At 40.4% G+C, this 12,409-nt stretch overlaps 1 protein-coding gene across 2 annotated transcripts in view; it reads right to left on the bottom strand.

Moving 5' to 3' along the window:
- Positions 1 to 12,409, bottom strand: part of kcnh1a (potassium voltage-gated channel, subfamily H (eag-related), member 1a) — a 243,938-nt gene that overhangs the window by 212,028 nt on the left and 19,501 nt on the right. For both annotated transcript variants that reach the window (XM_048535533.2, XM_048535532.2), the window contains exon 3: positions 325 to 431. In XM_048535533.2, the coding sequence (XP_048391490.1) occupies positions 325 to 431 (107 nt within the window). The remainder of the gene's footprint in view (positions 1 to 324; positions 432 to 12,409) is intronic.

The raw sequence follows: 12,409 nt of genomic DNA, 5'->3' as shown, positions 1-12,409 counted from the left end.
TGTGACTTGAATCTCAGCCTCCTGGCTCTAAGGTAGGAACATTACCATGGCACTATAGGAGTCCTGTTTAGGCTATTATATGATCTTTCACAAATCAAATTAATGAATCATGAGTAAATTAGGCCATGCTGTACCTTGGCAACAAAATACAAAGCAAGGCATCCGCAAAGTACTTTTAAATGAAAGAAATGCTTATTCAATATGAAACCTGACAAACCATTTTAAATCAGACCCTCAAGCAATATTTATATTTACACTGTAACTATAATCTAAATAACAACCTTTGTGTTACACAGAATTCTGAACAAAATATTTTTTACTTACTGTTCTTTTTGTACATAAGGATTTCAAATGAGTTTATCTCATAGTTTTCAAATGTCTGCTGTACTTTTTCAATTGTTTCTTTGTCTGTTAACTCTCCAAACATGAAACTGCAAACAGAAATCAAATTTAATGACAATTATTGGTGTAAAATTTTCACTTTTTGTTTCAGATCACTATAACTTGAATTTTATATACAACATTCTGATTTTGCAGCTTAATTTAGAACTTGTTAAATTTTTCCAACGTTAACATTAAACACTCCATTCACTATAATAATGAGTTGCATAAAACAAGATTGAATTTAACTATTGCTCGTGCTGATTTTACTAATCTTTTCTGTGTGCTGTGGGAGGTGCAGCACTAGCCAGTAGCTGACCCAGGGTAAAAAGCTATGCAGGACTTCACCTGTCAAAACAAAGACCACTGAAAATAACTCTTCAGCATGTTAGCGAGAACAGTAACAGGCTCATTTCTGGTATTTGCAGGATTCAAGAACCTCGCAACATTTACATAAAGAATTATTATTGTTCAGCTACTGATAATTTATTGAAACTACATTCTTCACGTAACAAAAACAGAATAAAATATGCTGATCACCATTCTATCATTTTTGTGTTTGCTAAGAAGTTATTCCAGACTCCTAATGTAAATTCCAGAATCCAAGTAACTTGCTCCAAAATTCCTGGATTCCATTCCTTTGAAGATGGAACCTTGCATTCAAGTACTAATAACCTGTAAAGATTCAGCAATAATCATACTTTTAATTTCTTCTCAGCTTTTCAAGCCAATAAAATGAAAATTGCAACTTTAATAGCATAATACGAACAATATTAATGTTCATTCTTGTTATCGGTGTACTGACAAGTCATCAGTACAAATTTAAAAATCAATAGTAATGGAACAAACAAAAGAAACTTATCAAAATGTTAATAGTTCATTTGGAAAAGGTTCCTGGGCAGTAAGTTAAATCATGGATTTCTCCCACAGAAGGACGCAGTAGGACAATTAGTGAAAATTAGTAATTTTGTTTAAAATAATCCATTCCATACTTACTGGTTGCATTGCTGATTTTTTTTAAAACACCTATGGGTGCACCAACTGCCCAAAAAGCAACCTTTCACACTGAACAATGTTTATACTGTAGCTGCCGTGTATAGTATTTTTCAATGAGAATTACGCAGTTTTCAAACTTCTGTCTGTTCCCAAAAATTGAAACCACTAAATATATTAACAAATACAAGTGAGACACACGGTGATTTTCATGAAAATTGTCAGAAGAAACTAGAACATTGCAGATCTGCTAGCTTAAAATGTGTTACAGGAGGTTAACTGAAAACAGCAATTAAGTTACCTGATGGAAGATGGACATAGCCACAGGACTTCACACAGAGGGGACAGTATTGGCAGTTACTAGTGTGGCCACAAGTGAGGCCATAGCACTGCTGGGTTCGAGAACACAGACAATAATGATACATTCCTTCCAAAACCACATCACATCACATTCCCGTCAACTCAAAAAAATTCTTCTCATTTACAATCCACAAATGGTTGAAGTATGCACCTCTTGCTTTAACCTTTTCCTCACCCATATTTTTATGCATGTATCTATTTAGAAACCACACACTGCCAAGTGATCAACAGCTTGTGTGCAGAAGGCACAGGGTCAGCTTTTGGCACATCACATACTTCAGAGGACAGCAAGATCAGCACATGTTGAAGTGCTGGACATTCACAGGCTACTGAAAACACTTATGGATCTAACCAAGATGCAGTGTCTGATGACTCATATCTCAGCTTCCATTGTAGCACAAACAGAAGCCATCATTGTCTGACTGCTGCTGTTGGGTTAAAACTGTTGCCAGGCAGACTCAGATGGTTAGCATCATGGCTGTGGATAGCAACACTAAAAGGAGCTTTCAGGGTCTCACTGTAGTCCAGCAATCTGGGTTCCAGCAGATTACATTGATTGTGGGTGGTGGCAATTGCAACCTAATATCCTCTCCTAGCATCACCAAATTTATCCTCTCATCACTGTCTCATAGCCCTTGCTGTTCACTATCAGCCTGCTAGCCCAGACTAATTCTACCCATGCTAGGATGGTATCCTGAAATAGGGCATTCAAGGCCTGAAGATACTCATGCTTGTTGTGTAGGCTGATCTATAATCTCCTTTATTAAAAGGCAACAGCTTTCAACCAACTAATCTGCAGCCACAGGAATATCTCTGCACAGGAAAACCATGCCAGACAAAGGCACATGAGGGACAGGTACTGAGAGAATACACAAGGATAATTAGTTATCTTTCATTAACTTTTATTTCAGCATTGTGACTACAAGAAAACTCTGATCTGTAGGAGGGAAAATTGCACGGGTCAGGACAGTTGTAAAGTGGAAATTTGTGGTTGTGTTTATGAAAACTGTAGTCAAATGATAGAATCAGAACAGTCTGGTCAGATGGAGATGTTCTGGCTGCCTCAACTTTTCATCCCTCCTCCAGCTGTTCCTCCTATCCCCAGCCATCCTCATAGTGGCAAGCACTACACCATCACGATGGCCAGGTGGAAAGGATTGTTCCATACCAGTCAAGACAGCAGAACCATTGTTTCAGCAAGTCCGTGCTCTATAAAGATTGGTGTGACAGCATGACTCCATTGTCTTCATGCTGCCTTTATGGTTGAGCTGCAACTTGGAGTCATGCGTCAGGTGTAAACTGGACTGCTCCTTTTGGTTAGCAGCCATCCTCTGGCAGTGGCTGCACGAGGGAATTGCAGACTAACAGAGAATTAATATATTATGACTGTCAGGACAACAGACATTGACCACCATGATGTGATGAGCATGGTCACAAGGCAACTGTATATGAAGTATTCAGTAACTTTACAGTTGTAGACCATCTGTGGTGAAATGCAACACACACACACACACAAAATTAAACCACTGTCCTGCAAAGTGACATGCTGTTTACTTCTCCTGAAAAGTTGAGAAAATTCCACTCTCCTTGCGCAAAGGGCCATTGTCATCGCTTTGACATGGTGAATGTCAAAATGGGACATGTTCCAGGTATCGCCTGCTCCAGTCAACAAGGATTTCACTGCAAAAAGAGGAGGAAGGGCTCGAGGTCTTAGTAAATATAAGGATAGATAAACCTCCAGGTCCTGTTCAAGTGTATGCCAGGACATTGTGGGAAGTTAGCAAGGGAATGACGGGGCCCTTAGCAGAAACATCAGTATCATTGATAACATGGGCGGAGGACTGGAGGGTTGCTGATGTTGTGGCATTGTTCAAGAAAAGCTGTAAGCAGAAGCCTGGAAACTATCAACCTGCAAGTCTGACTTCAGTGGTGGTAAGTTGTTGGAAGTGATTCTGGAAGATAGGATTTACATGCATTTGGAGAGGCAAGGAATGGTTAGGGATAATCAGCATAGTTTTGTGTGAGGAAAATCATGTCTCACAAACTTGTTTAAGTTTTTTAAAGAAGTAACCAAAAAGATTGAGGAGGACATAGCAGTAGATGTTGTTTACTTGGACTTCAAAGCTTTTGACGAAGTTCCACGTGGTAGGCTAATTAGTAAAGTTAGATCACAGAATTCAGTGTGGTCTTGCCAATTGGATACAAAATTGGCTTTGGGATAAGAGACAGAGTGGTGGTGGAGGATTGTTTTTCTGACTGGAGACCTAGTAAAAGCGGTGTTGCCCAGGAATGAGTACTGAGTCCCCTTTTGTTTGTCATTTACATAAATGACTTAGATGAGAATATAGGAGGCATGTTTAGTGTGTTTCAGGATGACAGCAAAATTATTAGTGTAGTGGACAGTGAAGAAGGTTTTCTAAGGTTACAAAGAGATCTTCGTCAATTGGGCAATGGACTGAGGAGTAGCAGGTACAGTTTGATTTGGGTAAATGTGAGGTATTGTACTTTGGTAACATAAACAAGGGCAGGACTTATACAATTAATGGTAGGGTTCTGGGTTGTGTTGCAGAGCAGAGACACCTAGGGGTTGAGGTACATAATTCTTTGAAATTTGCATTACAGGTAGAAAGGGTGGTTAAAAAGGTGTTTAGCATGCTTGCCTTCATTGCTCAAACCTTTGAGTATTGGAGTTGGAATGTCACATTAAGGTTGTACAGAATGTTGGTGAGGCCTCTTCTGTAATACTGTGTGCAGTTCTGGTTGTCCTGTTATTAGGAAGGATATTGTTAAACTGCAGAGGGTTCAGAAAGAAGTTATCAGGATGTTGCCAGGAATGATGTTTTGAGATATAAAAACAAACAGGATTGGCCGAGACATTTTTCACTGGAGCGTAGCAGGTTGAGAGCTGACCTTATTGAGGTTTATAAAATCATGAAGGGGCTTAGATAAGGTGAATGACAAAGATCTTTTTCCTAGGGTGGCTGAGTTCAAGACTGGGGGACATATTTTTAAGGTCAGAAGAGAAAGATTTAAAAAGGACATGTGGCGCAACTTTTGTTTTTACACAAAGAGGGTTCATGCGTGGAATGAACTGCCAGAAGTGGTGGTGGATGCAGGTACAGTTACAACATTTAAAATACATTTGGATAAGGTCAGCTCGGACTGGTTGGACCAAAGGATCTGTTTCCACACTGTATGACTCTGCAAAGAAATTCAGGGTCAAGGTCACTCACACTAACCATGGAGATGCACTCTCTCTCTCTCTCTGACTCTGCAGGTCTGATTGGAAGGGGTCGCAGATCTGGGAGCACCTCTTGCCAAGCACAAATGATGTACACACTGCTCCTGGCTTAATCAGAGATAACAGAAATGATCCCAGAAGATTGTGGATATACAAGGCAGCTGTCAAATCCTGACTGCCCTTCTCTTACTCTTTGTCCCCCTGCAAGCAACTTGCATTCTTCTCTCCTGTCTCTGCTTTATCTCTCTGTCATACCAAAACCCAAGGGGAATTCAACAATAGCATTCATGGTTGGGAACATATGGTCTGAACAGTACATTTGCAGTCACAGGCAAGGACCTCTCCAAAAGCAACACCAATTTCTGCAGAGATAATGGGAACTGCAGATACTGGAGAATCCGAGATAACAAAGTGTGGAGCTGGATAAACACAGCAGACCAAGCAGCATCTTAGGAGCACAAAAGCTGACAAAAGCCCCCAAGGGTCTAGGCCCAAAACGTCAGCTTTTGTGCTCCTAAGATGTTGCTTGGCCTGCTGTGTTCATCCAGCTCCAGACTTTGTTATCACCAATTTCTGCAGACTTCATTAATATTAGCCATGTATCCGAAACACAGTGCACTTCCTGAAACTCAGGCAGGCCCATTAGAGGTTAGTTAGCAAATAACCTGCAAGTAGATAAGGATTCTTTTGTTTTACCCCCTCTGATCCCCCATTCCCTCTCTTTGTTTGTTCAACTTTGCATATTTATAAGAGGGTGTCAGCTGGAGCAGCAACGTTTTAAGTGCTAAATCAGTGTTACAGACTAACTAATGTCACACTCAGCTGCTCTAACTACCTTCAGTTTACATTTCTAAAGCGTTCATTAAGGCACTCATGCAGATTGCATTCAGCACTAACCACAAAGGAGGCTTCCTCTCACTGACAGGTACAGAGCTATGGGTTTAAATTGTGATCAGAGATAATGAGAACTGCAGATGCTGGAGAATCCCAGATAACAAAGTGTGGGGCCGGATGAACACAGCAGGCCAAGCAGCATTTTAGGAGCATATCTGGCCTGCTATGTTCATCCAGCCCCACACTTTGTTATCCGGAACAATGGGTCACAGTTGCCAGATAAGGGAACAATCACTTAGAACTGAAATAAGGAGAAATACCTTCACGTAAAGGCTTCTAAGTCTTTGGAATTGTCAATTCACAGAGCTATGAATATTCAGTTAGTCAGCAAGTACATAAAAGACACAATGAATTTCTGGATATTATGGGAACCAAGGGATATGGATGTAGTGTAGGAAGATACAAGATCAGCTATAATCTTTTTGAAAAGCCAAGCAAGCTTAAAGGTGCACACAGCCTACCCTTGCTCTGACTTCTAATGTTATGCTGTTATGTTTCACAATTTTCAATTAAAAAATAAATAAGAGATACATTTCTTTTTAAGGCTGAAGACAACACAGAAATAACACAACAGGAGAGGTGAACGTCAGATCTCTTGTAGCAAACACTGAAGTTAAGGCAAAAAATGAAAATATATTGAAGTATTGGATGAGTGATTACTTAGTAAAACTCCTCCACACTTCATGAATGAGATGAAATGATAATTATTGGGATGTATAAAAGTGTTGAGTAACAATATTTAAAGAATGTAAAACAGGAACAAGAAAGTCATGCCACCAAATGGGACACTTTTCACAATTTTCTTAGGTAATACGAAGTGAACAGAAATCAATCTAAAGTGAGAGAGGAAGATATGGTGCCCATGAATTCACACGAGAATAATTTAAGTAGTTGAATCACAATTCATTAAAATCTGCTCTTGAAGTACGTGAAAGTCAGGAGAGAATAGGTGAGAATAGTTCATAGATAGCTTTATCTTGGAGACATTTAGTGTCTTGTCTGTACTGATCTATACAAAAACTGGGTGCTACCTCAGAAATCAAAAATATGGGAAGTTATGCTATGAACGGTTAAAATTCTATGTTACTTGGAACACAATATAGGTGGGGTGCTGATATCTGTAAATACGTTGGCCTGAAACTTGTGAGTGGTGGCAGTTATGAGCAGATTGCTGCTGCATTCAAAAATTCTGTGAATCAACAGTGCTGCATATTTCTTTCAGTGTCTACTGATCCCAACTTTGAGAGAAATTCACTGCACAGAGATCCTCAGGGAGCTCCATCGGATCAAAGTAAAGTCAGAGTCGAGAAGGACACACATCCTTCAGTTGGTCAAAACAGTATTCACGTGATTGGGAAGGTAATCAGATTGGGGACAGCAGTCAGATCAATTTGGATCAAGGGATCAGTCCAATGGTTGGGAGTATCATTGGATCAGGTTGGGAGAAGAGCTGCTTAGGCACGAAGCGAGGGCTGTCAGATCAAGTCACTCTGAGGGTTAGTCAGGTGGTGGGTAAGGTAATCGAGTTGGGGTGGAGTTTCAGTCAGAGATGCGTTTTACCTGTTCCATCAGTGGGTGCAGTTTGAATCTCATGAACATGATGTACAGAGATTGGTGCATACTGGTAATCCTGCTACTTTTGGGCCATTGATATCTACCAGGTAGAAGATTTCAGGAAGTCAGGATGAGCTTGCGTATTAGCATTCCAATGTGACCATGCCAAAGCATGGAATTAGTTATCCATTAAACACTTTGAGAGAGTTTCTCATAGGGTATACATTGGAGCATCACTTGCTTAGGTACATATCTTCTAGCTAGCAAAGGTGGGATGGCAATAGGTGAGTGCAGGCAGGTAGTGGTGGGGATTGATCAGTTAGGTCGAAGGAGCCTTGGGATTCCACCTTGGGAGCTACAACCCAATGGTCCCAATGTGGACTTTACTAGCTTCAAAATCTCCCCACCCCGGCCTCATCCCATGACCAACCCTCCTCCTCATCCCCACCTCCTTGACCTATCCATCTTCGCTTTCATGCATCCACTCGTCCTAGCTCACTGACCAATCCCCACCATTATCTACCTGCATTCACCTATCACCATCCCACCTACCTTCCCCACCCCAACCCCCTCCTTTCTCTGTTTACTTCAGAGCCCCCTTCCCCGCCCCCATTTCTGAAGAAGGGTGTTGACCCGAAACATCAACTTTCCTGCTCTTCTGATGCTGCCTTGCCTGCTGTGTTCCTCCAGGTCCACACTGTGTTATCTCTGACTCCAGCACCAGTTCTTACTACCTCTGAGGATGTCAAAGGAACTTCCTTCTACTTTAGTGCCAATTTAGAGAAGCAAAATGGTGAAACCAAGTGACCTTTGGACATAGGTGGGCCTTCTAACAGTAGAAAATCACACATATGTTTTTGAAGCTGTATATCCTTTCAGGAAAGCTTTGTGGCAATGCTATGAGTCCCCTCCGGTCACATTTCATGAAATAGTGATGACATAAGCAAGTCTGTTAAAGGTATACTGATGAAAAAGAATGTGGAAAGGGAGGGGAGGGATCCAATAATCGTTGTCCACATTGGTATCAGAGACACGATTAGAATTAAAAAGGAGGTTCTGCTGAAAGACTAGACAGTTAGCAGAAATAAAAAGCAGAACCTCTGGGTTACTTCCTCAGCCGTGGCAAAATGGAGTTAAAACTCCAAGATGATGGGTTGAATGGGTTTCAGATCATGGAGCACGAGCTCTCGTACTGGAGTAGAGTGGAGTTGTTCAGGTAGGATAGGCTTCACTTGAACTATACCGTGACCAGCATCCCAGTGAATCAAATAACTAGGGCTATAGAGAGAGAGATTTTAATTAATTAGAGGGAGGGAATAAGGGTTTAGGAGAGGGGAAATGAAAGCTTACAAAACAAGAGGATACAGCAGTATTATAGGGCAGCTATTTGGACAATGATAGCAGAGTGGGACAGATAGGAGCAGAATACATAAACACAGAAGAACAGCAATAAATATTATCAATAGGGAAAACAATGGTAAAGGGGATACGACAGCTATGGTTAACCAGGGAAAGTAAGGATAGCATCGGATTAAAGGAAAAACAAAGTGTAGCACATATTATAGGCAAACCAGAGGATTAGGAAGATTTTAAAACAACTGAGAAAGAAAGAGGGAGAAAATAAATTAAGAGGGTAAACCTGCAGGTAATGTCAAGACTAACAGCAAGAGCCTTTTTAAATATATAAAAAGGCAGAGGGAAGCCAAAGTGAGTATGGGTTCCTCAGACAAAGAGGCTAGAAAATAATAATGGGGAATCAGCATTTGGCAGGTGGGTTGAAATAAATACTTTGAAATAGTCTTCACAATAGGGGACCTAATAGCATTCAAAAAATATTAAATATTCAAGGGACAAAAGGAGGAGAGGAAAAAAGACAATCACTAGAGAAAAAGTGCCAGGGAGACTAATGGTGCTAAAGTCCAATTATGACCCCTGGGCCTGATGTGATGATATTAAAGAAGCCCACTACAGAGATAGTGGATACGCTGGTAGTAATCTTTCAAGAATCCTTAGATTCTGGAAACGTTTCAGAGGAGTGGAGAAAATTTCAATCCAATTTAGAAAAGGGGAGACAACAAAGGCAAGCAACTAAAGGCTAGAAGCTTGACAACTGTTATTGAAAGAGCGTTAAGAGTCTGGTAAGGATGTAAACAGCAGAGCATTTAATAAAGCAGAATATGATCAAGTAGAGTCAGCATGGCTCCATGAAGGGGAAATCATGCCTAACAAATTTACTAGCATTCTTTGAAGAGGTAACAAGTGGTATAGGAAAAAGGAAAGCAGTAGGTGGAAGGTATTTGGATTTTTCCGAAGACACTTGATAATGTAACACACATTAGGCTACTTAACTACGTAAGAGCCTTTGGTGTTGCAGATAGCATATGGGCATGGATAGTGGATTGGCTAAATAATAGGGGACGGGAAGTTGGCGTAAGAGGTGCATTTTCAGGACAACAAACTGTAACTGTTGGAGTGTCAAAGGGATCAGTGCTGGGGCCACAATTATTCACAATATATATTAATGACATGGATAATGAACGTGAATGTACCTAAAACCAAGCTTGTGGCTGACCCAAAAATAGATGGGAAGGCAAGCAATGAAGCTGACAGAGTCTACAGAGGGATATTGACACGTTAAGCAAGTAGGCAAAAACTTAGAAAATAGAATATAATATGGGAAATGTGAGGTTATGCACTTTGGACAGGAAGAACAGAATATTGTTCAAATGGCAAAAGACTGCACAAAAGCAAATGGAATGCTGGCCTTAATTTCAAAAGGAATGGAGTATAAAGATAGGGAGGTTTCTCTAAAATTACATGAGGCACAGCTGGAATACAGAGAATAATTCTGGTCCCCTTATCTAAGAAAAGATATACTGTCACTGGGGACAGTCAAGTGAAGAATTAAGAGACTGATATCCAGTATAGAGGGATTGTTTTATGAGGAAGGGTAAGTAGATTGAGCCTGTACTCATTGGAATATAAAAAAATGAAAAGCGACCTTATTGGAAGATGTAAGATCTAGGGGGACTAGATAGGGTAGATGCAGAAGGATTGTTTCCCCTTGTGAGAGAGTCTATGACTAGACGGCATAATCTCAGAATAAGGGCTCACATATTTGAGATAGAGCTGAGGAGGCATTTCTTCTCACACAGGGTAATGAATCAGTGGAATTCTTTACTTTTGAGACAGAGTCATTGTGTATATTCAAGGCTACAATAGACATTTTTAATCAGTAATTGAAGCAAGGGCTATGCGCTAAAGACTGGGAAGTGGAACTGAGGATTATCAGGTTAGTCACGATCTCATTAATGTTGGTGCAGGCTAGACAGACTAAATGGCCTACTCTGCTCATATTTCGTATTACGTACTGACTGTGAGACATAACACAACAATTAGGGAAGCAGTGTGGAGGTAGCAAGTGTTAATTTGCCTATCATTTACTGGATAACTACCACAAAACTCTACAACACCTTGAGTTTAGCTCCAGGTACCCATGTAGGGTTCAGTGAGCAGCAAAATTGCTCATTGGGAGATGCAATGTCTCAGACGGTTCCTGCATATGTGCACTCTAGACTTCCACGGGGTCTGAGGGACATTTTCAATAAATGTCTGGCCTCCAGTGATGTGGCCACTTAATGAGGACATTTTTGTATTCAATTAAATTTTCTGGTGATTTTTTGATTCACAGATTATATTTGAGTGACGATCAGCTTCCAGCTTGGCAAGTTAGCTCTCAGAAAAACCGAAGAACTGTGGATGCTGTAAATCAGAAACAAAAACAGAAGTTGCTGGAAAAGCTCAGCAGGTCTGCTAGCATCTGTGAAGAAAAAAAATCAGAATTAACTTGCTTTCAGAGATTCTGCCTCAGAAATGTTCTGAGGAAGGGTCACTGGACCCAAAGTGTTAACTCTAATTTTTTTCTTCACAGATGCTGCCAGACCTGCTCAGCTATGTTAGCTCTCATATTGCAATGCTTATTGCACCAGGTATTTCCAGGTACTCTCTCATCAAAGCACTAATAAAACCTGAATCTGCTGGTCTTCTGGGATTAGGTGAGTTCAACCATTTCAAACTCACATGGCCCTAGGCAAAATCTTTTTTAATGTCTTCAGTAAATAGTTCTTTGAATCACTTTAATGTATCAAACAGGGATTGAGTCAGGATCTCCCATGTGGCAGGCAGGAACTCTACTGTTGAACCAACGATGCTCCAGTGCCACCTGGAAAGTAGACTAATAAAAAGATGACAGAAAATGTTTGTTAAGCTGCACAGGTGTACAGCCATGCAGCTGGCTAAAAGCTATCACACACAGTCCATGATCCAGGATAATAACATACATGCACAACAGCAGAAAATCATTAAAAGGATCATATACTATGAAAATAAGACATTCACCGCATCTAAATCTGAAAGGAAACACTTGTCACAGAAATGCTGATCTATTTGGCAACAGCAGAACATGACATAATTAATGTAGCATAGGAATGAGAGAGAATGTGAATATTCCTATTAGTTAAAATCCAACTGGGGTAATTGAGGTTCAAATAAACCTTAAAGAACTGTGTGAGAATAAAAAGTAAAAACAGTTGGTGAGCCTTTCTTAATCCGTAATTGTGTGGTAGTTGGTACACCGCAGCTTTCTCGGTTTGGTGCTAGGTCAAGTGATGCTTAGAATAAAAGAAAATCTATAATATCTTTCACAACTACCATATGTCCAAAAGCCAATTTTTAAGTCTGCTGTGATGTCCGAAACAGCAGCCAATTTGCAGAGAGCAAGCTTCAATAACAGCAATGTGATAACAAGAGATTTTTTAAAAAAAATATTGGTCACTACTCTCTGCATTGCCTACCTACTCGTCTTCAAAATAGTGCCATGGAATATTCTGCATCCATCAGGGAAGCCAATGGGATGCTGGTTTAAATTTTCATCCAAGGGACAACAACTCCAACAGAACCGCACTCCCTCCATGTTGCACTGGAGTG

Source organism: Stegostoma tigrinum, chromosome 9 (genome assembly GCF_030684315.1).
Source record: "Stegostoma tigrinum isolate sSteTig4 chromosome 9, sSteTig4.hap1, whole genome shotgun sequence".
NCBI classification, from domain to species: domain Eukaryota; kingdom Metazoa; phylum Chordata; class Chondrichthyes; order Orectolobiformes; family Stegostomatidae; genus Stegostoma; species Stegostoma tigrinum.
This window is presented reverse-complemented; position numbering and strand designations above follow the sequence as displayed.